At 44.0% G+C, this 26,493-nt stretch overlaps 2 protein-coding genes across 4 annotated transcripts; one reads left to right on the forward strand and one right to left on the reverse strand.

Moving 5' to 3' along the window:
- Window positions 1-88: 88 nt before the first annotated feature.
- On the reverse strand, window positions 89-3,941 carry bet1l (Bet1 golgi vesicular membrane trafficking protein-like). The gene is made up of 4 exons (XM_068728971.1): window positions 3,875-3,941; window positions 2,058-2,143; window positions 1,605-1,661; window positions 89-1,337 (listed from the first exon to the last, which is right to left on the reverse strand). The coding sequence occupies exons 1-4, from the start codon at window positions 3,891-3,893 to the stop codon at window positions 1,170-1,172; spliced, it is 330 nt and encodes a 109-aa protein (XP_068585072.1). The 5' UTR covers window positions 3,894-3,941; the 3' UTR covers window positions 89-1,169.
- Window positions 2,679-25,894, forward strand: LOC137886463 (plasma membrane calcium-transporting ATPase 1-like). Of its 3 annotated transcripts, none has more exons than XM_068728938.1 (22): window positions 2,679-2,793; window positions 3,764-3,854; window positions 7,116-7,413; window positions 12,356-12,553; window positions 13,252-13,509; window positions 13,737-13,862; window positions 14,923-15,102; window positions 15,488-15,514; window positions 16,959-17,099; window positions 17,330-17,544; window positions 17,755-17,997; window positions 18,905-19,146; window positions 19,244-19,481; window positions 20,147-20,326; window positions 20,420-20,507; window positions 20,916-21,022; window positions 21,915-22,106; window positions 22,575-22,788; window positions 22,962-23,173; window positions 23,327-23,434; window positions 23,638-23,826; window positions 24,734-25,894. In XM_068728938.1, the coding sequence occupies exons 3-22, from the start codon at window positions 7,206-7,208 to the stop codon at window positions 25,100-25,102; spliced, it is 3,735 nt and encodes a 1,244-aa protein (XP_068585039.1). In that variant the 5' UTR covers window positions 2,679-2,793; window positions 3,764-3,854; window positions 7,116-7,205; the 3' UTR covers window positions 25,103-25,894. The 3 variants fall into 3 exon arrangements, with proteins under 3 accessions (XP_068585039.1, XP_068585031.1, XP_068585048.1); XM_068728930.1 differs by having other exon boundaries at window positions 3,764-3,848; XM_068728947.1 differs by lacking the exons at window positions 2,679-2,793; window positions 3,764-3,854 and adding an exon at window positions 5,674-5,871.
- The last annotated feature ends 599 nt before the right edge of the window (window positions 25,895-26,493 follow it).

A 26,493-nucleotide genomic window follows, 5' to 3' on the forward strand; every position in this document is an offset into this window, starting at 1 on the left:
TTGGGAGGTAATATTTACCCAAATATATCTTTAATTTAATCTATTATGAATTCTAGGATCATCTTCACAAAGAGTCATACGAGTCAGATAGTAAAAATATAAACCTTTTTATTGATGAGTCACACATGTTAGTAGAACCAGAACCCAAATAACTCTTGTAAAAAGAAGCAATTATCCCGCAAACAAATTCTACAAATAAAGCCATTTAATGTGTATTAATAACAATTTTAAATGTTGGCTGTGGCTGTTAGCAGTTTAGACGTCTGGAATGTAAACACATGGAGAAAGGAAATCATTTTTAACCCTCTTATATGATGATAATATATATATAAATTTATAATACAATATATAGATAATAGAATACCAACATTTCATATTAATTACTAGAAGGGAACAGGCTTTTACCGCAAAAAACCACTGAACTAAAACGGCTCAAAACTTTCATTTTTAGAGGGGTTTTTTAAACATATAATCGGTTTAATATAATCAAAACACAGACATGAAAAATAAAACGGTTGATCGACGGTCCTTCGACGTCACCGGCTGCACTGAAGACCGGCCAATAGCAGACGGCGACGTCACTTCCTGTCCTCACCGGCTGCTGCGTCTCAATTCCACACTACCTACAATTATGTCGTTATATACGTTTATTTTTCTTAAGGAAGTGAAAAAATACGCTCCCCCAAAAGCACAATGTTTTTCCAAGAGATGTTATACTTTCACAGCCGCAAGTCGTTCCTTCATTTCCTTTGTGCATTTAGGTTTCTAGTCTGTTATATTGTTATATAATTTTGTCACTTTTGCAGTGTAAAAGTAAAAAGTGCTTTAAATGATTGTGTACTCTGTTCTGCTCCCACCCGTGATGCGTTCAGGCTCCACCTTCTCCTTGCCCGTATAAGGACATCCTGGCTGCGGCAGATGGGGAACAAAAAGTGGTGCAGGTATGGTTTTTTGTGTGTTTTAATAGACTCCAGCATCTTTGGTATGACAACGCCCAGCATTGTCTGTCTCCCCCCCCTCCCCGACGACACCCCCTGCTGGTCAAAACAAAAAATGTTTTCTATCTACTTCCTGTCAGTAGAACCACAGAGACGGGTTATGACGTCAGAGTCGCACCGGCTCCTGGCTGATTGTTTTTGGGGGGGTTTTGGGGTTTCTTCCCCCGTCTGTCAGCGCTGAATCCTGGAGACCATGTAGTAGAGCAGGAAGAAGACCAGGACGAGGCCCACGGAGACGTAGCAGAGGATGCGGCGGTTGTCTCTGCCGGATCGCACCATGGTGGAGAAACGCTTCACGCTGCCGCTCAGCAGGCCCGTCGCACTCAGGAAGTTAGAGTCCTGAAGAGGAGAGGAAGTAAAGATTGTGAAGGGTCTCTTATAAACCTTAACTGTACAGAGAAGCTGGCCTTTATCTGAGACAACCCGCTGTTATTATTATTATTGACCCCGACAACATCTCCCATGAGCCTTTGTCAGAAGCATGGGATAAGTTGTGACAAGTGGAAGAAGCCAATCAGAAACCCCGCTGTGTCCAGGGACTTGTCATGTAAATTCTTGTAATGTTATATAAAGTAATATTTATGTAACTCATTGGTCAGTACTCACCATGCCGTCCAGATACTCGTTCTGATCGTCAGCCTCTCTGTCGATGTCGTACGCCAGCTGTGAGATTCAGAGACAGGACAGATTATCCGGTTAAATAAAACAAAACCTGCAGAGTTCTTAAACTTGTTTTTTCGCATGTGAATGCAAAGACTGTACAAAAGATGTCAATCACAGCAAGCCCCGCCCCTAAAGCATCCCCTGCTTTATGGTCTGTTTGACTCTAAATGGATCATAATGTACTAAATGAACATCATGCTGTATTGAAGAAGACTGTAAACTAGAGATTGAGACCATAAACTCATGTTTACAATGTTTACTGAGGGAATAAATCAAGAGAGAAGTAGAGTCATTTTAGACTAGACTTCCGCAACCAGAGGAGTCGCCCCCTGGTGGACACTAGAGAGAAATGGTGAAATCGGTAGATGAAGAGAGTAATTGTTGATTGTTACTAACCGATTTCAGTCTGGAGACTTTGGTCGCCAGGTTCTCGGCCAGACGTTTGTTTTCAATGTCCAGCATGTCGTCCACAGAGTCGTGACCTGGAAACGCACAAACACATTGGATCAGAAATGTAACAGTGGTTGTTGCAGACACTAGGTTTCTGTGTAAAGTCCTCTGTAGCTCTGTAGGATATTTTTTTATTGTGCTCAGTGTCACTATAATAGACTAGTAAACATACTACAAACTGCTGTTTGTAAAAGTAGAATTTGTGTTCCTGTGTGAGAAATTATAGGTACACATATCGTAAAAAAAAAAAAAAAAAAATGAGAACAAGGTTGTCAGCAAACATGAATATACAATTAGGTTTAAACGGATCTTTTTCTAATCAATACGACAGGTTTTTCTTTTCTTTTTTTAAAAATCATCTACTAATGAACTGCTAATAAACTCTACATAATATAACTGCTCTATCAATTACGGCGTATGTCTTGATTAATCAAATAAGTAAGTATTTACTCTCTGTCTTTTTAGCTAAATCATACATCCATAGATGTATTAAAAATGGCGGCCCTTTGGTTTCATGACGTTTCGATCTTGTGGGCGTGACCTTTCGGTCAAACGGCTAGTCGACGGGGTTCCCCGTTCTCCCGGCCTTGGCAGCAGGGAGTTGACTTACTTTACATTTTGAATTTATTAGCCCCAATTCAAGCTACGTCACCTGATTATCTAGCTACATGCAAGTAAAAAGGTAAGTAGAAACTTGACATTGCATAAATGTATGGTTTTTTTTTTTCAAATTAATTAAATTAGTATTAAGGGTCAACAATTTGACCGCTAATTTAACAGCGCCACGTGACGTCAATTACCTCGGTCTTTAGCCGTGAGCTAACGTTAGCTAACATTAATCTAGCTACCATTTATTGAATGTTGGCGCTTTCAAGAAGCTAAAAGTTGTATGGGCACTATGCTGGTGAGAATGTCCTCCGATGTTGAGTGAATTTCTACAAGTATTTAGCTTTAAAGAGACAAGTTTCTCCTAAAACTCAAAGTTATTGGTAGCGGCAGTCCAGTTAAGCTAACGGACGTTAGTTAGCTAGCTAAAGTCACGTAACGTCAACTTCATTTAACGTCAAGTAATAACGTAAAGCTAACGTTCAAAACGCAGCAATTACTGTTATTAAACGGTCTGTTCGTCGAGTAGTTGAGGAATACATTGCTTTATAATAACAATACATAATTCATAGTTAAGTAATCTACAATGAAATAATAATGAATTACCGATTTTTACCCCGAATTAATGTAACGTTGCGCTAAACGAGTGGCAGATTCCCAATGGTTTTAAAGGTTTTAACGTGCAGCACTTCGTACTGACAAGCTTCCTACTGCAACGTGTCACTGCTGAATATGTTGTCATACAAGTTAACTAACAGCACTATTCACTGGCAGCTGACGTTACCAGACTAAACTAAATGTAAATGAATTAGTTGCTGTGTCGAAGTCTAGTCCTCCGAATAGTTTATCCCCCGTTAAAACTGTACACCATGTCATACAGAAAGCAAGCCAACTGTGTCGGTCAGTGACAAACATACACGATAATTCACTTCTTCCTTGGATGAGGATATGTGTTCAGCTAAGTTAGTTAGCCCGTTAGCTTAGCTCCAGTTCAGCTCTTAAGTGAAGTAACTAACATATCTATTTGAACCCTATCAAACACACAGTTGGATCTGATACGGCATCAACACGACTGTGACAGGAGCTCCTGTATTACTGCCGAAGACGGTCAAACGGCTGAATATTTAAAAAGTGAGTGTACGTGTCAAAATAAATACCTCTATTCCAGTCCGCCATGTTGATGAGTGACGTCACGATCAGCTGTGTACACTTCGATAGGCTCACCCTCCTCCCTCCTGTTGAAGCCAACCGGCTCTCCTCACTTCTTCTTTAGTGTTTGTTTGTTATTGGCAAACCGGTGTAGAGGTGCATTGTCGCCACCCACTGGACTGGAGTGTGGAGCTGTGGATTTGCAGAAAAAATAATGTTTTTAAATACTGTAACGAGTTCTTCCTGTATCACTTCAGTCCAAGTATTCTTGCCAGGTTTTGCACTTACAGACTCCTTTCTGATAGTTTTAACCTGTGTTAGTGGTACTTAACTGTATGTCAATTTACTGTCATTTTAATGATTGTTCAGCCAATATGTACTATAAGAGATGTCCAATCCCCTATAGTGTAGTTTGAGTAGCACCTGCATGACAACCTTCCAGACAGAAGTTATTAAGACTCCATTTCTTAATCCAAACAAACATGGTAGCTTCTTTGCTTTCTTACATATTTCCCTGCTTGATTTGTATTACCCAAGAAGCAAAATAAACACATTATTGTGCATGATGTAACATATTATAGAATAATGTAGGCCTGACTAATGATAAGATGTTTTACTATATTTGGTGCATGACATCCAAATTTAGCAAAAAGGTTGGTATGTGTTTTGTTGAAAAAAAAAAAAAAAAAAGCAAAGGTTTTTGTTTTGTCACTCAGTTGTGGAATAACAGTATAATGCAGAACATGGAAGTTTTCCTCAGGAGATAGGAGAGTGTTAGGCCCGTACACAGATATTATTAAAACAAATGTTTTCCTCTCCATTTTAAAACAATATCTGTGTACATGTGGACAGGGCCTTAAGGTGGTCAGTGTGTTGACTGTGTGTGACCATGTAGCATCACACACACACACACACACACACACACACACACTGTACAGACTGGTAAGCTGACTTAATCACCTTCAGATCTGACTTGTAACATGCAGTTAAGTGTGTACTATAGTATGAGGTCAAAGGTCTTACTAGCTCAGTGTTAAAATACTATCATGCAACTGTGAAACAGTGATATCACCCTGTGTGTGTGTGTGTGTGTGTGTGTGTGTGTGTGTGTGTGTGTGTGTGTGTGTGTGTGTGTGTGTTGAGTTAATCCGCCTGTATCTCTATGTGCTGTAATCCACCTGTGTGTGTGTGTGTGTGTGTGTGTGTGTGTGTGTGTGTGTGTGTGTGTGTGTGTGTGTGTGTGTGTGTGTGTGTGTGTGTGTGTGTGCGCCACCTGACGTCAACCGGCATCAGTGCTGCTCAGATGGTGGGGGGAAGGGAAGTGTGCATGAGTTTTGTTTCCTGGTGGTTGTACACTCTTACCCCCCTGCCCTCTTCTCTCTAGTCTGTTTAGATGATGGTATTTTACTTTCAGCAGGTGGAGCCCAAGCAGCAGCAGGTTTAGTAGAGTGTGTGTGTGTGTGTGTGTGTGTGTGTGTGGACCTGGGCTGTGACTCTGTGTAGACCTGGTGTGTGTGTGTGTGTGTGTGTGTGTGGACCTGGGCTTTGTGACAGTGTAGACCTGGTCTGTGACAGTGCACCTGCTGGTGTGTGAGGACCCGGTCTGTGTGGACCCGGTCTGTGACTCTGTGTCGACCTGTTGTGTTCTGCTCAGCAGGAGGAGCTGCAGCAGCAGCAGCAGTGTCTCTCTGGCGCTCACTGAACTCACAGATTGTCTAATTAGATTAAGCGAGGCTTTCCTCCAGATAATCATTGAGCCAGCTCCCGTTTCTTCCTCCGATGGAGCGCTGCTTGTGGCTGCGAGCTTTCTGAAGGTCAAACTGAAATTTCTGAGGGAAACGGGCTGGTTTTTTGGGAGTCAATTTTGGGTCTCGGGGAGCAGGTCTGAGGAGGCTGTGGCTGGGTTATGGGCTGTTTCTGGAGCTGTGAGTGTGACGCTGCTCAGAGTAATCGGACTGCCATTAATACCTGCTGCCGCTAACAGGAAGCGATGGGGGAAGTTTCTGTAAGTAAAGCCTTTCTTCTCCTCAGTCAAGTGTGTGTTGTTTCTGTCAAAAAGAGTGTGTTTCCTCAGTGGAGAGAGCTGGCTGCTCAGTCTTTAGTTTGTGTAGTATCACGTTCTGCTCTGATGACTAGTAAATATCCCTTTTTCAGCATCTCTAACGTGAAGATTTACGGTGTGATTTCCTGTTGTAAAACTGACTCTGTGTTTTTTTTTGGACTGTTGTTTGGAGCAACTAATGAGGTTCTGTAGTTTTGTACAAGTGAGCAGGACATCTCTATCCACCAATGTGACCAGAGATGGCTTCAGTTCACCTCCCCAGTAGACCTTTTTCTTTCTCCCTTTCAGCCTCAAACAGGCTGCTCCTCTCCTGCTCAGATTAAGCCTCGGCTGACTGATTGACACAGATTACAGTTGAAGGCACAGAGGTCACAACCTGTGTTGAGGAACACGTAGAAAGGCTGTCAGTTCACACACCAGCAGGCACAATGCTCTACACCACACACAGATATTATACATATATATTATATATATCTTAAGTCTTTCAAGTTTGTTTTTGCCTTGATCACTCTTGCTTTACTGCTGCTGCTGCCCTTGAGCAAGGTACTGTGCTAGAAAGGGTCTGATGTGATTATGAAACAGATATTTATGTGACAAATTTGACGTCATTCCCAGCATTTAAGGAAGATAATCAAAGTTTTTAAATTCAGTTCAACAAATGTTAATTAATCCAAATTAATCGCGGATATGAAAACAAATTTAAAAACGTATTGCTCAACAGTCTGGGTGTGTGAAATCTGCATTTTGTTGTGCAAACCTGTTGTTTAATGTCTATAAAATCACCTTGTAACCTTATAAAAAAAAATAACTTTGATATCTGAATTTTACATTTTGTTCCCCCCAAATAATGATGTGTTGTGATGATCATTAATATTTCAGATTTTAATGATTTAACTCAGTTAAATCTTTCTATATGAGAATCTACATGCTTTCTCAAAATCTCCACCATCCCATGGATATAAAATGATAGAAATCTTAAAGTTGGATTGACTGTTAAATTATGTAATTTTATTATGTCCAAAGATATTTGTTATATTGGGCTATACAAATACAAATTGTATACAAATTGAATTAAATCCGGCTTGCTTTATTGACATATTTGTTTGCTAGAGAAAGTCTCTATTTGTGTCTAAATATGTTCTCAGAATCAGTCTTTTGACGACGTGACGTGTCTCATCTCCCGACAGTCACAGAGTCCCTGTAAGGCCATATCTGCACCTGACCACTGAGTCTGTGTTTTTTGGGAGGCCTCCGTCGAGTCCCAGAGGAAAGGAGACATGGCCAACAACTCTTTTCGTGGGTCCAAACATGGCCGAAGCGGCGGCGGCGGCGGCGAGGCCAACCACGACGTGGAGTTCGGCTGCTCGCTGAAGGAGCTGTGCTCCCTCATGGACCTGAGAGGAGAAGAAGCGCTGAACAAGGTCAAGAATAGTTACGGAGATGTGAACGGACTGTGTGCCAGACTGAGGACGTCACCTGTCCAAGGTAAATATAATAACAAGCTAAACATGAGTTCAAACACAGGCGACGTGACGCTCCGCTCTAAATATGTTGTTTTTTTCCATCTGAGCCACTTTGGTCTTTAATGATGATGACTCACTGACCCCCCCCAGGCGTGGACAATATAAAACCAACAGAGGACATTTTAGGTTCAGTCCATTGTGTGACGGTCAAAGTCAACGGTGTCCTCCAGCCTCTGTTGACCCTTGCTCTGCTCCCTGTTCAGCTTCAGGGACAACATGAGACAAACACAAACACTCTGCTGTGGAGGACTCACAGCAGAGAGGACGACGTCATCCGTCTAGATGATGTGAAGTGGTCTTAAGTTTGACTTTAAAGACGTTAATAGAAAGAGAGTCTACAGTGAACCCAGATTAGAGTTTTGCCGACGCTGTACGGAAATCCCAGAGTGTTTCTTTAACTATTTAAATATATTAGAAATTGCTTACAGTGATCATGGTTACAGTGATCAACAGCTTTTAAGGATCAAAAACCTGAATTATTCCTTTGAAAATCCTGTTGAAGTTCTCGTAGTAATCCAGTAGTCCTCTTACAGTGTTCATTTTGGGCCTTTTCCTACATGTCATGTGGAAAATGATTTGAAAGCCACTGTAATTCATCACTACGTTACTCCCATTCCCAACACGCGGTCTCTTCAAAGCTTATGGAAAGAAGCTTCTTCAGTATTCCTGCAACATTTAGTTTAATCTTGTTAAAAGTCGCCACAATGACAGCGGAGTGACAGATGCGCTTCGTCTGTTCTCAGCATCAAAGTGACAATTTCCACTAAGATACCGAAACACTTGCTTTGTAAAGCCTCATTTAAATGTCGCCTCCCCCTTGTGATGTCTGCAGAGTTCGGGACACCAAAATGTCCCACAAATGGGCAAAAACTGATTTCGTGGTCCGGAAAATACCGAATTCTCCCATGCTGGTTGTTTGCGTCTAGTGCTGACGCGATCGTGACATTTTAGTTGAGGATTAATTGTCATACAAATCGTTAAATTGTCTCTTTCTGTCGATTCACGCCGCATAAGAGTTGCTGTTGTGTTTTGACTTCACGACTAAAGCTAAAACACTTCATCGAAAACAACGCGACCGTTCACAAAATCAATTAATCTATAAATAATAAGCTTAAATAAAGTGACCAAATAAAACCTAAACTGTTCTACTGCTTCGATCATGCATCCACCGTCACTCTGTCTCTCTCTGTCTCTCTCTGTCTGTCTCTGTCTCTCTCTGTCTGTCTCTGTCTGTCTCTCTAACATCGACATTCTAAAATATGTCCCATTTAAGATCTGTCTCCGATCATTGTCCGCTCAGACATGATACTATACAGACATGATACTATACAGACATGATATACAGACATGATATACAGACATGATATACAGACATGATGCTATACAGACATGCTATACAGACATGATGCTATACAGACATGATATACAGACATGATGCTATACAGACATGATATACAGACATGATGCTATACAGACATGATATACAGACATGATATACAGACATGATATACAGACATGATATACAGACATGATGCTATACAGACATGATGCTATACAGACATGATGCTATACAGACATGATGCTATACAGACATGATATACAGACATGATATACAGACATGATGCTATACAGACATGCTATACAGACATGATGCTATACAGACATGATATACAGACATGATATACAGACATGATATACAGACATGATATACAGACATGATGCTATACAGACATGATACTATACAGACATGATACTATACAGACATGATATACAGACATGATGCTATACAGACATGATATACAGACATGATATACAGACATGATATACAGACATGATGCTATACAGACATGATATACAGACATGATGCTATACAGACATGATATACAGACATGATATACAGACATGATATACAGACATGATGCTATACAGACATGATATACAGACATGATATACAGACATGCTATACAGACATGATATACAGACATGATATACAGACATGATATACAGACATGCTATACAGACATGATATACAGACATGATATACAGACATGATATACAGACATGATATACAGACATGATATACAGACATGATGCTATACAGACATGATATACAGACATGATATACAGACATGCTATACAGACATGATATACAGACATGATATACAGACATGATGCTATACAGACATGATATACAGACATGATATACAGACATGATATACAGACATGATATACAGACATGATGCTATACAGACATGATACTATACAGACATGATACTATACAGACATGATATACAGACATGATGCTATACAGACATGATATACAGACATGATGCTATACAGACATGATATACAGACATGATGCTATACAGACATGATATACAGACATGATATACAGACATGATATACAGACATGATGCTATACAGACATGATATACAGACATGATGCTATACAGACATGATGCTATACAGACATGATGCTATACAGACATGATATACAGACATGCTATACAGACATGATATACAGACATGATATACAGACATGATGCTATACAGACATGATATACAGACATGATGCTATACAGACATGCTATACAGACATGCTATACAGACATGATATACAGACATGATATACAGACATGATGCTATACAGACATGATATACAGACATGATGATATACAGACATGATGCTATACAGACATGATATACAGACATGATGCTATACAGACATGATGCTATACAGACATGATATACAGACATGATATACAGACATGATATACAGACATGATGCTATACAGACATGATGCTATACAGACATGATGCTATACAGACATGATATACAGACATGATATACAGACATGATGCTATACAGACATGATATACAGATATGATACTAATGTGACGTAGTCCGTGGTGCTCGTTGTGTCCGGTCAGCCTGTGAAGCTTCTTGTTCATGATGTGTCCTCTGCTGAGTCCTGGTGGTTTGTGTGTTTTTCATGTGTCAGATGTCCAGAGGAGTCTTTTTTTTACGTTTTTAAACTTCATTTACTAAACTGAGACTCCGGCTGCAGGTTCAGACGGCGACGCTGAGCGTACAAAAGTCCGCCTGCAGAGACATAACCCAGTTAAAAAGACTTTTGGACTCTGCGTGTCACAATGTGTCTCACGCTGACCTGCAGACAGTGGACGGTTGAACGGCGTGTCTCATGAGTCTGCCCCTTGACATTTCCCTCTTCATCATTAATTCATTCCGTCTGTCTGTCTTGCATACGTTCGGCAAAACACCTTCGGTGTTTCGGGCCCCTGCTGACAGCGAGTAAAATGTCAGAAGCAGCTTGAAATCAGTGGAAAATCCATCACACAGTTTTACTTCTCTGTGTGGCCGATCAATTCACTGAGAGTGTAATCCCGCTCACCTGAAGGCAGAGGGCTTTGCTCGGTGCTCTTAAGATTCATTTTCATAGAACGTGAAGAGAAAGGCGGTGTGGGTTAAACAGCCTGACCCGAGTGTGTCCAGAGGGACGTGAGCATGACCCGACATGTCCTCCCGGTCCTCAAGAGGAAACCCGCCTCGTCGCTGCTCAACACACAACACCACAGTATCACACAGAGACACAAACAAGTTCAAATCATTGGAATTAACACTAATCCTAAACGTCATTGCATCTGCAGTTACTTTATGCCAATTGTAGTCACACAAACCTGTGTGTGTGTGTGTGTGTGTGTGTGTGTGTGTGTGTGTGTGTGTGTGTGTGTGTGTGTGTGTGTGTGTGTGTGTGTGTGTGTGTGTGTGACACTGTACGTTTAATAACACGAGACAACTTTTCCTTTTTATAATTTCTTTTACTGCTTTGATCGATCGTCAACAGCTGATCTGCTCTGAGCGCATTCCACTCTCTCTTTGTCGCTCGACCACACACAGACACACACACACACACACACACACACACACACACACACAATAATACTACTGTATTATACCAACAATGTGTTCTGATAATGACTGGTGGATTGCACTGAAACTGAGCTGTGGCAAACAAGTTGTTTCCATAATCTACTGTCTTTTGCGATGCGTGACAGAAGCACAAAGTGTGTATGTTGGGGGGGGGGGGGGTACAGTTACAAGAGGGATTTAAATCAAATCTTTAGCATTTCATTGGACCGCCGAAAGGGGGGCGGGCTTAGAGTTTAGTGTGATACGGAGCTCCAGAGGACTGTTGGCTCCTCACTGACACCTCCCTCCTCTGTTGTTGGATTAGCGGGACGAGGGAGAGATGAGAGGGAAACTAGCTCGTCACATACTGCATGTCAGGATCGTAGTTAGCTAACAGAGCGATATGTAGAGAGAGAAAAATTCATCATTTCTAGAACAATGTGGCTGATTTTTGTGTGACATGCAGATGAACGGCGTCAAACACACAACCTCTTCCCGTCTCTCTCTCCACATTGCTCTGTTAGTTTACTGCAATCCACTAATGAGGTTTCATAGCACAGCTAGTTGCCAAGTTAACAAGTTTTTACAAGCCACGTTTTAAACGCCTTCTAGTGCAGGATGAGTCATCAAACATTTTAAAATTGTTTCACAAAAGAGAAAGAACAGGGATTCTATTGAGACTGTGATGTAAAAGTACTCTGACGCTGATTCAAGAGGGACAAACTTATTTTTTATATCACAAAAGTCATTACATTTGTAGACAGTATGAAAACACAGGATTGTATGTAAGAGACAAAACCGATCAGAACACAATAATGACCGTGTGATGGTTTCTTCACATCTAGTAAAGAAACTAAATACTATATTAATCCCCCAGGAGGAAACGTAGACTATATACTCTGTTTAATGGTGCAAACCAGGATCGGGAGGACGACATGTCTCTGACGGTGTCTTTGTGTCTGTCCTGTTGCAGGTTTAGATGGAAACTCTGAGGACATCGACAGGCGAAAACAGGAGTTTGGACCGAACGTCATCCCTCCGAAAAAACCCAAAACCTTTTTGCAGTTAGTGTGGGAAGCCCTGCAGGACCTCACGCTCATCATCCTGGAGGTGGCAGCCGTCATTTCACTCGTCCTGTCTTTCTACAGCCCGCCCAATGTTGACAGAAAGAGTGAGTTCATATATATATCTATATGTATATTTTTCATATATTTTTCCACTGTTTTCTGTTGTATTTAGAGACTCCCCTCGTTGATGTCTTGTTCATGAGCTATTAGAATAAATACCATGCAGTATCTTGTGAAGTAGACAAACATTGGTCTTAAACAAAAGAACATTTCAAAACTCAATAAGTTGTATTTTTTGACAATATTGCATTCGTGGTATGAGTTAGACTAAAGCTTGGCTTTGCATTTAGAGGAAGGGAGAGGAGGAGGAGGCGACTCCTCTGGTTGTATAGAAGTCTAGTCTAAAATGACTCTACTTCTCTCTTGATTTATTCCCTCAGTAAACATTGTAAACATGAGTTTATGGTCTCAATCTCTAGTTTACAGTCTTCTTCAATACAGCATGATGTTCATTTAGTACATTATGGTCCATTTAGAGTCAAACAGACCATAAAGCAGGGGATGCTTTAGGGGGTGGGGCTTACTGTGATTGACAGGTCGCTGCCACGGTGTTATCCGGTCTGAGAGTTGTCCGTGTTTTCATCTTAGAACTTTCACAGTTTGTTTAATGTTCAAGCCGACATGGCGACGGCCAAATGCCGAACTCTAGGCTTCACGATGACTTCTTCCACTTCTTATATTCTCTCTACGGTAAAGAAGCGTGTTGACGCACAATTAATAAAACCCAAAACTCTCTGTTCAGACTGCGGCAAAGCAGCCGTCAGCGTGGAGGACGAGGGGGAGTCGGAGGCCGGCTGGATCGAAGGTGCTGCCATCCTGCTGTCGGTGGTCTGCGTGGTCCTGGTGACGGCCTTCAACGACTGGAGCAAAGAGAAGCAGTTCCGCGGCCTCCAGAGCCGCATCGAGCAGGAGCAGAAGTTCAGCGTCGTCCGAGGGGGTCAGGTGATCCAGATCAAAGTGTCCGAGCTCGTGGTCGGAGACATTGCGCAAGTCACGTACGGTGAGACGACACAAAGCATGCACTTTGTCTTTTGTTCAACTATAAAAGATTTTGAGGACAAACGTGTTCATATTAAGGTGTCAAAAGAAGTATTGTTTAGCTATTAGAGCTGAAGTTCTGGTCCCAGAGTGGTGCAATAAAGTCCAGAACTTATCCTTCTGTTTGCACCGTAGCCCTCCAATCAAATAGAAAAACTGAACAGCAAGGATTGTTGTTTCTTGCTCCAGGTGACCTCCTCCCTGCTGACGGAGTCCTCATTCAAAGCAACGATCTGAAGATCGACGAGAGCCCGATGACCGGAGAGTCGGATCACGTCAAGAAGAGCGTCGACAAAGACATCGTGTTGCTGTCAGGTGCTTCGCTCTCCTCTCTCTCTCTCTCTCTCTCTCTCTCGCTCTCTCTCTCTCTCTCTCTCTTCACATGAAATTCATTACAATATAGACAAACTTAGAATGTCGGCGTGTATGAAAAAGATGGATCCAGGACGTCGAGCAGCTTCCAGGTGCGGCACTACTTTCTCTCCCCCATGTGACCTGCTAAGAGGACAGAGGAGGGGATAGAGATCCAGAGAGGCTTGATTGAAGTACACAGTTTAAGGAGATCAGACAATTAGGAATGGTGCATGCCCAACTTCCCTTTGTGAGTCATCAGAAGGACCTTAAAGTCTTCTCCACCGTGAAAGAAGACATGCTGCGCAAGCAGACAAGGAAGAGTCACCGCAGTAACAGTAGAGCTATGATTTAACCCTTCAGTCGACAGTAAAATACACTGTGTCTGAATGAACAGCATTACTGTTCACTGTGAAAAAGAGAATCACAACGTCTAACCTCTCATGAGACCCACACTCTGAGAACTAGTGCAGTAGGTTAAAGTTCTCTCTCTCTGTCTCGCCCTCTATCTGTCTCTCTGTCTGTCTTTCTGTCTGTCTCTCTGTCTCGCTCGCCTTGTCTCTCTCCCCTTGTCTCTCTGTCTCGCTCTCTGTCTCGCTCTCTCTGTCTCGCTCTCTGTCTCTCTCTCTGTCTCTCTCGCTGTCTCCCTCTCTCGCTCTCTGTCTCGCTCGCTCTCTCCGTCTCTCTCTCTCTCTCGCTCGCTCTCTGTCTCGCTCGCTCTCTCTGTCTCTGTCTCTCTCTGTCTTGCTCTCTCTGTCTGTCTGTCTCGCTCGCTCTCTCTCTCTCTCTCTCTCTCTGTCTCTCTCTCTCTCTCTCTGTCTCTCTCTGTGTTTCTCTCTCTCTCTCTCTCTGTGTTTCTCTCTCTCTCTTTCTCTCTGTCTCTCTCTCTCTCTCTGTTTCTCTCTCTCTCTCTCTCTCTCTCTCTCTGTGTTTCTCTCTCTCTCTCTCTCTCTCTCTCTCTCTCTGTTTCTCTCTCTCTCTCTCTCTCTCTGTGTTTCTCTCTCTCTGTCTCTCTCTCTCTCAGGTACCCACGTGATGGAGGGCTCTGGTAAGATGTTGGTCACCGCCGTAGGTGAGAACTCTCAGTCTGGAATCATCTTCAAGCTGCTTGTCGCCGGCGAGGAAGGTGAGAGTGATGCTGAGGAGAAGGCGAAGAAAGCCAAGAAAAAGGAGCAGAAAAAGCAAGAGAAGAAGGACAAGAAGAGTAAGTTCAGAAGATAAAGGGATTTATCTTGTTGTTCTGTTCGCTGAAACTCAAACACACCGTCCAAAACATCAAAAAGTGGCCAATAGACGTGTTTTTCCCGAAAATATGATGTAGTTTGCTGCAGCAGAATGGGAGATTAGCCCATGGAGCTAACATTAGCAGAGCACACGTCATTGAGTTCTATGCTACGCTAGCTACTGAAGATGTACTGAACTTTGTAATGATTGTAACAGTGAGTAAAGATCCACCTGGTTTTACAGGAACAATGTTTCTTCAAGTTCATTCTCCATCCCTTAAAGTATCAATATTCTGTTTTGCACTTTTAATGTTTCGTTCCATGTGTTTGTCTAACTGATGGCTGTCGCATGTTTTTCTTTCACAGGTAAAAAAGATGACAAAGCAAAGAAAGGTAAGCAGCACATCACCGCTTCAGCCCTTAGTTCCTGTTTATGACCGAGTGGATGTGGAAGTTGTGCTGAGGCTGGTTGGTTTAGCTGTGCTGGTCACTGTGGACCGAGCCCCATATAGCTCAACTGGTTCATGAACCTAATGATGAATAAACACGGACTCACTCACACCCATCACGTCTGACGGTTTCTGTCCGTTTGATGCCGGTAACGTTGGTGTACGGTTTTTTTTTGACGGGAGGTGGTCAAAGGTCCTGCAGGAGATCAGGGGGTCTGAGGTGGATCTCAGGTTCTGACGTCAGTCGGACTCTGGATCCCCCGCCCCCCACCCTGTTCGCGTTCCCTTCCTGGTCCCCCTGGTCCCACATGGTGCTGTGTGTGTGTGTGTGTGTGTGTGTGTGTGTGTGTGTGTGTGTGTGTGTGTGTGTGTGTGTGTGTGTGTGTGTGTGTGTGTGTGTGTGTGTGCGCAGCAGGTGCTCCTGACTCTGTTGATGGTGATTAGGACCAAGCAGATTATCAGCCTTAAACTCGGCAGCTGCTTTCTTCTCCTGCCTCCCTCTCCACTAATAACCTCATTACTGAGCTGGGATCAGCATGCTCACACACACACACACACACACACACACACACACACACACACACACACACACACACACACACACACACACACACACCTGCATATGGTTGGTTAGTTAGTTGATTAGTTTCTTAGTGAGTTGGTTTGGAGGTCTGCGTTGGCTCATATATGAAGGCCCCACCAGCCACTAGTCATACTGATTTGTCCCGATGACAACATGTCGTTGTCTGTCCATGTGTAGTGGACAAGTGGACAGTGTGACCCACACACTGACGTCATCCTCAGGCCCTGCTGGGTGATTGTGTGCTGCTGTAGTTGCTGATAAAGTTGTCGGGGCTTATTGCAGAGACCCGGGCCTTTATTTGAAACAAATACAGACTTTTACCTCTTAATTTATCCTGTTTTTAAAAGGCATATTGGATCATATAATGCAATCAACACTTCCTCCGTCTTCATCTGTTCCGATAAATTCAGTCATTCATAATAATAATTACGAGAAGATTGAAGCTCATTATGAGATGAGGTGTATAATTGTTTTTTTTCTTATGCAATGCGCCTCCGTAGTCGCTCACTAATTGATTCCCGTCGATTCTACTTCTCAGAATCTTTCAGTTGCTGTTAGGTTATCAACTCCTGCAAAGGTTTCATCTAAAAGATCTCCGGTGGCTCAAGTGGAGTAATCTCAAGCTTTTGATCTTGAAACATCTGCAGGAAGTTTAGGTTTCATTGACAGCAGCGACTAGAAGAAGTAGAAGCGAGTGTTTCAACCATTTATTTCTATTTTCTATTTATTTCTTCCTCTAATGACCCTCACAAATACAATGTGGCTTGACTTGAATTATTATCGTCTTCTGTGTCTTCTTCTGCAGGAGAAAACAGGGACGGAGCCACCGAGGTGCAGCCGCTCAATGAGCACGGAGAACCAGAGAAGAAGAAGAACCCACCGAAGAAGGAGAAGTCGGTCCTCCAGGGGAAGCTGACCAAAATGGCCGTGCAGATCGGCAAAGCGGGTACAGATGGAGAAGCGGGAGAGATGTTCATAATAAAAACTAGTGTATTAAAATATGTTTGTGATGTGATTTGCTTCAACGCATAGAGCCGACACATTTTTAGCTTTACTGTCGTCAACTGTCAAAAAGAAACGACATCCTTTTCTACATTTTCGTCTGTAGCTGAACTAAACTCACCACGTCTCTGTCCCTCTCTGCCTGTGTCCGTCCCTCCGTCTCTCTGTCTTCAGGCCTGTTCATGTCATCTCTGACCGTCCTCATCCTCATCATTTGCTTCGTGGTCGACACCTTCTGGATCCAGAGGGTCCCCTGGGCCAACGAGTGTGTCCCCATCTACGTGCAGTTCTTGGTCAAGTTCTTCATCATCGGCGTGACGGTGCTGGTGGTGGCCGTGCCCGAAGGTCTCCCTCTGGCCGTCACCATCTCCCTGGCCTATTCAGTCAAGGTGTGTTTGTGCTACAGCCCGTCACTCTGAACATAGTCTGTATACAGCGTTCAAGCCTTAAACACGGATATATATATATATATGATTCTGTAAAAACATTAGGTTAATCAAAACTGGCCTAGAGAAGTGCGATTTGGGCCCATTTGACCCCCTCCAGACAACCCTGGATCAAACACTGTCTCGGGTAACACTGCTCTCCTCTTTTGTCAGAAAATGATGAAGGACAACAACCTGGTGCGCCACCTGGACGCCTGCGAGACAATGGGCAACGCCACGGCCATCTGCTCCGACAAGACGGGCACGCTCACCATGAACCGCATGGCGGTGGTGCAGGCCCACGTCTCGGGGCGCTTCTACAGAAAGCTGCCGGAGCCGGGCGAGATCCCTGCCGCGGCCATGGACCTGCTCATCCAAGGCATCGGGGTCAACTGCGCCTACACCACCAAGATTATGGTGAGCGCTGAAAATAGCCGTCCACTCAGGAGGCTCTGTTGAGTTTAAGCGTTTGGCTGGTTTGGAGAGCAGCTCAGGACTCATCTGATCACTGCACAGATCAGAGCGCATTCATACATGATAGCAACAGGTTCAGCGTGACAGAGGCTCCTTCCTGTCACGCTACCGCCGAGACTGTCACAAGCAATTATTTGCATTTTTTTAATTAGTCTGACCATTATTTTTTGGGATGAATTGATTTATTAACTGACCGGTTTGTGACACCCCCCCCCCCCCCCCCCCCCCCCAACTAAATCTGAGGGGTCATTAGATGATTAGCAAAATTACAAAAATCTGTTCTCAAATCTTTTCTTTTGTCTTGTTTTACCTCCTCAGGATGTGACTAAATAGCATCCATCTTTGTTTTATTGTCTTACTATAAAGGGTCACAAGTCGAGACAACAGTGTTCATTTTGACAAGAATTATCAATTTAGTCTTAGTTTAAAGTCACATTTTTATGGTTCTTGTTTTGTTTTAGTCCGTTTTAGAGTTGAGTCTAATCTTAGCCAACGAGAAGTAAGTTTGTTTAGTCATCTAGGCTGAGACTGTGTCACTGACTTACCGTACTTCTTTCATGTGATCATCGGTTATCAGACACTGAAAATGTTTAGGCTATTATCTGACGAAAGAATGTGTTCGAGGACCGTTGGTTTTGCAGCTTCTGGCTGCGATAAATGGTGCAATTTTGGCAATTGTTTAAAGAAAACATGCTTTTCAAAGCCACGATTGTTGCAGTTCAACATAATCTGGAACCATAAAGTGTGCTTGACTTTAAACTAGCAGGCAGAAAACCTCACAGTGACGGTGTGTTGTAGCAGTCAGTGGTCTGTTGTGAAGTCTACTGAAGACTCCGTGTTCTCCCTGCAGCCTCCAGAGAAGGAGGGCGGGCTGGCTCGCCAGGTGGGAAACAAGACTGAATGTGCCTTACTGGGGTTATCCCTCAACTTTCACCGAGACTACCAGACCATCCGCAACGAATTCCCAGAAGAGAAACTGTTCAAGGTCTACACCTTCAACTCCACGAGGAAGTCCATGAGCACCGTGCTGAAGAACCACGATGGCAGCTACCGAATGTTCAGCAAGGGCGCCTCTGAGATCCTGCTCAGGAAGTAGGTTTCGCTCCTCCTCCTCCTCCTCCTCCTCCTCACACAGCTCTGTCCTCAGTGAGATGTTGATGATCACGCGACTCTTCCCTTGCGGTTCCAGGTGCTGTAAAATACTGTCGCCCACTGGCCACGCCAAAGCCTTCAAGCAGCGGGAACGGGAGGACCTGATGAGGAAGGTGATCGAGCCAATGGCGTCGGAGGGCCTTCGGACCATCTGCCTCGCCTACAGAGACTTCCCCGCCGCTGACGGAGAGCCGGACTGGGAGGACGAGGCCCACATACTCAGTGGCCTCACCTGCATCGCTGTCGTTGGCATCGAGGACCCCGTGCGACCTGAGGTACGTTCAGCGGCGCCTTTACAGCGGCACGCGTGAGGCAACGCATACGGCGTGAGTCACTACTCGCATCTCAAGAGGAGCGAGACTCTTTGTTTGATCTAAAAGTAGAGAAGAAGAAGAAGCTTGGCCAGTAGTTTATTTAAGTGTCTCAGAGTGAAGAAAACTGTCTGACTACCTTCTCCAGAGGTGTCCGCAGGAGATGGAGGTCAGGCAGAGACAACCTGCTGGAGGAGATGTTTGGGAACGATTGTTTCAAAAGGTCCAATGTGTAGGATTCAGTGGCATCTAGCTGATTGCAACCAATCTGGAACTACTGAAGGAGAACTACTGTGGTCGTCACTGAAAGGCGATTGGCCCCGTCTAGAGCCAGTGTTTGGTTCCTCCATTTCTTGGCTACTATAAAAAAAAAAAAAATGGAAGAGGACATCCTTGAAGAGGATGCCCTCTATATGTAGATAGAGTGTAGATAAGCTCATTCTAAGGTTATGAAAACACATTATTTTTTCTTTTATGTGATTATACACAAAAGAAAACATACTTATTATAATTAGTACAAGTATATATATATATATATATATATATAAATCCTACACACCGGACCTTTTATTAAAAGAACCAATTTTGACAATAAATTAATACTTTTTTTCTCCTGTGGTTCTCGTCAGGTACCAGACGCCATCAGGAAGTGCCAGCGGGCCGGGATCACCGTCCGCATGGTGACCGGAGACAACATCGACACTGCCCGAGCCATCGCCACCAAATGTGGCATCCTGCAACCTGGAGAGGACTTCATTTGTATGGAAGGAAAAGAGTTCAACCGACGGATCCGCGACGAGTTTGGAGAGGTCAGACAAACGTGGTTCAACATTCATGTTGTTTTGTTCATAAGCAGTTGTTAATGCAACTCACACTTCATATTCATCCCTTTCTCTGTGCAGATTCAGCAGGAGCGCATTGATAAGATTTGGCCGAAGCTGAGAGTCCTCGCCAGATCGTCTCCAACGGACAAACACACTCTGGTCAAAGGTTAGACACACTTCAACCAAGTCAGGAGGGCAAAGCAGACAGACGGGGGGGGGGGGGGGCTAGACAGGCAGTTAACATTCAGGGTCCTTAATCTTTGATAGACAAGGTCTAAAAATGTGTGGAATTGTTTGAGGGGAGGCATTGAATCTGGGTTTGGGTCTGAAAGGTCTGTAAAGAGAGGCTCCTGTCGGCCTCTAGCTGCTTAGACCTCAGCCTTGCCTCCGCGGCGGCGTCTGGGCATCATGTATGCTGTGATCTAGTTTGTCGACTCCTTTTGCTCCAGTAATGGTATTATCTTTCCTTTTTAAAGATCTTAAAACAAAGAGTCCAAAACATTAGAGAAAGTTGTGACTCGTTTTCATTGGTCCATCAGTGTGTCTCAGCTGTCTGTCTGTCTGTCTGTCTCAGGGATCATCGACAGCACTGCGCTGGAGAAGAGGCAGGTCGTCGCGGTAACCGGAGACGGAACAAACGACGGCCCCGCCCTCAAGAAAGCAGACGTCGGCTTTGCCATGGTAACGATTGTTTCTGATGTCATTAAACACTAACATGAACATGATTTATAAAACCATAGATATAGTAATAAATGATTAAAGAAACTCAATTATCTCAGACCGTTAGGACTTCATGTTTTGTGGCCACACCCCCTTAGATCATTAGGACTTCCTGTGTTGTGGCCACGCCTTCCTCAGACCATTAGGACGTCCTGTGTTGTGACCACGCCCCCCTCAGGCCATTAGGACTTCCTGTCCTCTGTTGTGGCCACGCCCCCTCGGACCATTAAGACTTGCTGTGTTGTGGCCACACCCCCTTAGACCATTAGGACTTCCTGTGTTGTGGCCACGCCTTCCTCAGACCATTAGGACGTCCTGTGTTGTGACCACGCCCCCCTCAGGCCATTAGGACTTCCTGTCCTCTGTTGTGGCCACGCCCCCTCGGACCATTAAGACTTGCTGTGTTGTGGCCACACCCCCTCAGACCATTAGGATGTCCTGTGTTGTGGCCACGCCCCCTCAGACCATTAGGATGTCCTGTGTTGTGGCCACGCCCCCTCAGGCCATTAGGACTTCCTGTCCTCTGTTGTGGCCACGCCCCCTCGGACCATTAGGGCTTCCTGTCCTGTGTTGTTAGACCTTCATGTTATTTTAGCAGATTTTTTATGTTTCTATCATGTCCTGATCCAGAGCAGCCAAGGGGGTTAAAGGACATGCTTAATGGTTTTTCTTTTGTGTGAGGAGCATCTAGATGATCAGATCGTATCCTTCAGTCATCAGCAATCTTCACATGTAAAACTCAGAATCAGAAGAGTCCAGAACCCCGTGAGGACCGGCCACGGTCTGAACCTAGACTCTCAGCCAGTGTTAGTGTCAGGTTTACTTAAGCTAACCTACACGCTGTGTTCTGCAGGGTATTGCAGGGACGGATGTGGCGAAGGAGGCGTCGGACATCATCCTGACCGACGACAACTTCAGCAGCATCGTGAAGGCGGTGATGTGGGGCCGCAACGTCTACGACAGCATCTCCAAGTTCCTGCAGTTCCAGCTCACCGTCAACGTGGTCGCCGTCATCGTGGCCTTCACGGGAGCGTGCATCACCCAGGTTCAGAGCTTACACCTGACACAGGGGTGGAGCAACATGATGCAATGAATATGGTCACATGTTCTAGTCCTGGTTAAGATACTTGCTGCAGCTTTCTGAAACATTTGAAGACCTTTTTTATGACTAGAACCTGACAACAAAACATTACAATAATCCAGTCTGGAAGATAAAAAGGTCTGCCCCAGCCATCTCACACACTCACACACACACACACACACACACAGACACACAGACACACAGACAGTAGTGGCTGAGCTACCATGTAAGGTACTGGTGCAATTTGGTGGTTCAAGGTCTTTTACATTAGAAATCTCCTTTTCAACGTCATACAGCGTCTAAAAGTCATTTGTATTCCAAAATTCTCTGGATTAAATATCAAATCCAGTGTTTTAAATTGATGTGAAAAAGTTGTGATGCTGCGGGTTAGATGGCGTCGACACTGACGGTAGGTCTGTGTCGTGTTTCCAGGACTCTCCTCTCAAAGCGGTGCAGATGTTGTGGGTGAACCTCATCATGGACACCTTCGCTTCTCTGGCTCTCGCCACCGAGCCGCCGACCGAGGCGCTGCTGCTCAGGAGCCCGTACGGCCGCCAAAAGCCGCTCATTTCCCGCACAATGATGAAGAACATCCTGGGACACGCCGTCTACCAGCTGACCATAATCTTCACCTTGCTCTTCATTGGTCAGTGAACGCACCACAGCTTCATGGTCTGAAACAGACTAAAAAACATCATTATTCTACGATAGATAAGATCTACTTTATTGCCCCGCAAGGAAACGTATGTCAATAAATGGGCTTTTGAGGTACAACATGGACAGATTCGGTAGTCTGTGACCCTCCTTTTTTTTTCACAGGTGAGAAGATATTTGACATCGACTGTGGCAGGAACGCCCCGCTCCACGCTCCGCCCTCTGAGCACTACACCATCGTGTTCAACACGTTCGTCCTGTTGCAGATCTTCAACGAGCTCAATGCTCGCAAAATTCACGGCGAGAGGAACGTGTTTGAGGGCGTCCACAAAAACCCCATCTTCTGCACCATCCTTGTGGGAACCTTCGTCATACAGGTAACCTCCGAAGGCCGAGGCGCATCGTCAACACCCGGTCAGGTCCTCCAGCGAGACGGTTCCCTGTATGACGGTCTCTCTCTCTCTCTCTCTCTCTCTCTCTTTCTCTCTCTCTCTCTCTCTCTCTCTCTCTCTCTCTCTCTCCTCCTGTAGATCATCATCGTGCAGTTTGGCGGTAAACCGTTCAGCTGTGTGAGGCTGAGCTTCGAGCACTGGCTGTGGTGCATCTGTTTGGGTTTTGGCAGCCTCCTGTGGGGACAGGTGAGACACTTTGTCTGCCGTTATTTTGATAGTAGACAGGTACCGATGGGAGAAAAGGGATGATGTGCGACAAAGGTTTCCAGCTAGACTTGCGCTGGGAACCTTGTGATTAAGATGTTCAGTGTCTCAGAGGTATTGAGGAGCAGGAAGTGGTGCCGTTGTGTCTGACTGAGGTGTAACGTTTGTGTCGGTGCCCCTCTCAGCTGGTGTCCAGCGTCCCCACCCGCTGGCTGAAGTTCCTGAAGACGGCGGGTCACGGCCGGCAGCAGGAGGAGATCCCCCAGGAGGAGCTGGAGGAGATGAAGGACGTGAACGAGATCGACCACGCTGAGATGGAGCTGAAGAAGAGCCAGGTGCTCTGGTGCCGCAGCCTCAACCGCATCTCCACGCAGGTACGGAGCCAACATTATAAAGGAGATTCCACAATACAGTGTCCACAGATTCAGGAAATGTTACTCGAGACGAGTAAAGCTTTCCACACATACTTCAGTTTTACATAAATCAGTACAAACATTTGAGTCCAAACAAAAGAGAACCGGAAGTTTTAAAATAAGTAATCCACTGGATTAACTACGGTAGATAATGGCAGAGGGATCTACTAAAAACCAAACAGCTGCCTGTTGGCCTGCACATCTGCGAGGCAGAGGATTTGTTCATTTTATAATCTTCTGTGGAAATTCAAGGGAGCTATCTCCGGTTACCCAGGAGACGGACGTCAGTGATTTCACTTTGATGGTTGAATTAGAACCAGAGTTCACAGATCAACAAGCCTGCAGAGGACCGACTCGCTGAAGACATGTTCACAGCGTCGCTTTTCTGGCTACTGCCTGGACTGTGATTCTGCATAGAAGAAGTGAATGACTCAATATGAGGTCATGAATTGTCGTCATACTGAGACCAAACTAAGATTTTGTCACTAAAACACTGTTTGAGTCTGTACAGTGATCCATGAAAGCCTGCAGGTGTCTAAAACGTTATTTAACCTGGTAATCAAAATGGATAAACCAGCATATTTGAAGCCTTTAGAAACTTTAGCATATCCTTATTAGACTGTTTTCCCCCAGTGTGTCTCCGGTCTGCGGCGATGCGCAAAGGCAATATGAACCAGGCAATAAAAGTTGTCACTGAAACCAAGAGAGCTCCCAAAATATCCTGTAGTTTGCTTCAGATTAGCTTCGGACAGACACACCCAGTAACTCACTCACGCACACACGCGTGACGGATCTCATGATCCTCATGTCGGGAGATAAAAACACAGGAATTTTTTTCCTTCATCGTTTGTCTTCCTTCCTCTTTCAGATTCGAGTGGTGAACGCCTTCAGAGACAGCGTGTCTCCCTACGAAGGTCTGGAGACGCCGGAGTCCCGCAGCTCCATCCACAGCTTCATGAGTCACCCCGAGTTCCGCATCGAGGACTCGGTGGCTCAGATCCCGCTGATCGACGAGGCCGAGTGCGAGGACGACGCTCCCACCAAGCGGAACTCCACCGCCCTCCTCCCGCCGCCGAGCGGGCTCACCGCCCTTTCGCCCGTCCCGTCCTCGCCCGTTCAAAACAACAACAACAGCATGAGCCACATCGTCCCACTGCCCGGCCTGGTCCCTTCACACTCAGCGGGGCTGCCGCCTTGTCCGGGGAGCCCCCTGCACAGCCTGGAGACCTCGCTCTGAGGCCCCCGACCACTTCCTGTTACCCACGGTCCGTTGGTCAAACCGTGTTGGTCCAACGGCGAGAGTTCTGGTTCTTCTTTCAAAAATACATTTTAAAAACAGACTCGTCTGATTGGTTCTCGTCAGGAGTTCGTTCACCTGCTGGTTCTTAGAATCCAGGGAGCAGAGATGTGTCCAGGTGTGTCTGTTGTGCTGAGGTTCACAAAGACTGACGTTTCCTTCTGTGTTTCTATAGACATGAACTCTACAGTTGTTGTTTAGGAGTGTTTGTGAGGTGATCGGTCTGTAATTCTGATCTGTAAATATCCATGTTGGTGTTCAGACGTAGTCGGAGCTCGTTTGTATTCTGACGAGTTTAGTTTAGTGTTTTAACTTAAAGGATCTGTGAATGAAGTGTTTAAAGTTCTTCAGCTTTAATAAGGCGGGGGGGGGGCTGTGTTTGTAGACAGAAGAGTTTAGGTAAACGTCTAACATTGGATTATATTCTACAGGTTTTTTTGTAAAAAAAAAATTTAGGTTGTTGTCGTTTCAAAATATGTAAAACCAAAAGTTATTAAAAGTTAAAAACAACTTTCAGAGCGGGATGTTTGTGACGGAGCTTCACACCAGACAGGAAGAAGATGATCGTCTGGCGCTTCATATCAACCTGCTGAAGCTCCGCCTCCTTCTTGCTTTTATGACATCGTAAAATCCTTCCTCTTCAGGCTCCACCTTATCCATGACATCATCATACCAGGAAGCCTGAAGTCATTCGCTCTTTATCGAACATCATTAAAACAGATATTAGACCTACAGAGACTCACATGGTTCAATGTTATATATATATATATATGTATTATTCTTTAGGCTTTACTAAACATAGGATCTGATAGAAATTTAATATAAACAAATCCATGAAATATTAAACTAATTAAATGATATTTAAAGGATGAACGTCCTTAATTTAACACACAAGAGTTTTTTTATCTCATAATGTTACAAGAAAACATATTTTACTTCATGAAAAATAGTTGTAATATTATGTTTCAGTGTTTTCTTTGAATAAATTTGTTTTATTTACAATTTTTAATATTGTGACAACCTGTGGAGTTTTTTTTATATATTTTGGAAAAATTAAGATATAATTCTTTTTTTTTTATATATATATATATATATATATAATTTTACAAGAAAAAACTCAAAATATTATAACAAAGTGTGACAAACAAAAGGTTGGAATTTTACAATAAATAAATTGTTTTAGTTCAGAACATATTACATTTTATCTAAATTATATCCAGAAGTAGAAGATAGATCCATTGTTTATTTAGTAGTGGAAGAAGTATATTGATCTTTAACTTGAGGAAAAGGAGCAATAGTACATTCATAGTACATCTATAGTACTCAGTGTA

This window comes from Cebidichthys violaceus, unplaced genomic scaffold (assembly GCF_023349555.1).
Source record: "Cebidichthys violaceus isolate CVI_PGR_0920_01 unplaced genomic scaffold, fCebVio1.0.p SCAF_100, whole genome shotgun sequence".
Taxonomy (NCBI): Eukaryota; Metazoa; Chordata; class Actinopteri; order Perciformes; family Stichaeidae; genus Cebidichthys; species Cebidichthys violaceus.

Bases quoted from the DNA above. Each gene is read 5' to 3' on its own strand.
- bet1l (XM_068728971.1), bottom strand. The intron at 1,662-2,057 runs GTTAGTAACAAT...TGAATCTCACAG, and splicing joins AAGTCTCCAGACTGAAATCG to CTGGCGTACGACATCGACAG. The intron at 1,338-1,604 runs GTGAGTACTGAC...TCTCCTCTTCAG, and splicing joins ACGAGTATCTGGACGGCATG to GACTCTAACTTCCTGAGTGC.
- LOC137886463 (XM_068728938.1), top strand. From the start codon at position 7,206: ATGGCCAACAACTCTTTTCGTGGGTCCAAACATGGCCGAAGCGGCGGC. The intron at 23,174-23,326 runs GTAACCTCCGAA...CTCCTCCTGTAG, and splicing joins TGGGAACCTTCGTCATACAG to ATCATCATCGTGCAGTTTGG. The intron at 23,435-23,637 runs GTGAGACACTTT...TGCCCCTCTCAG, and splicing joins GCAGCCTCCTGTGGGGACAG to CTGGTGTCCAGCGTCCCCAC.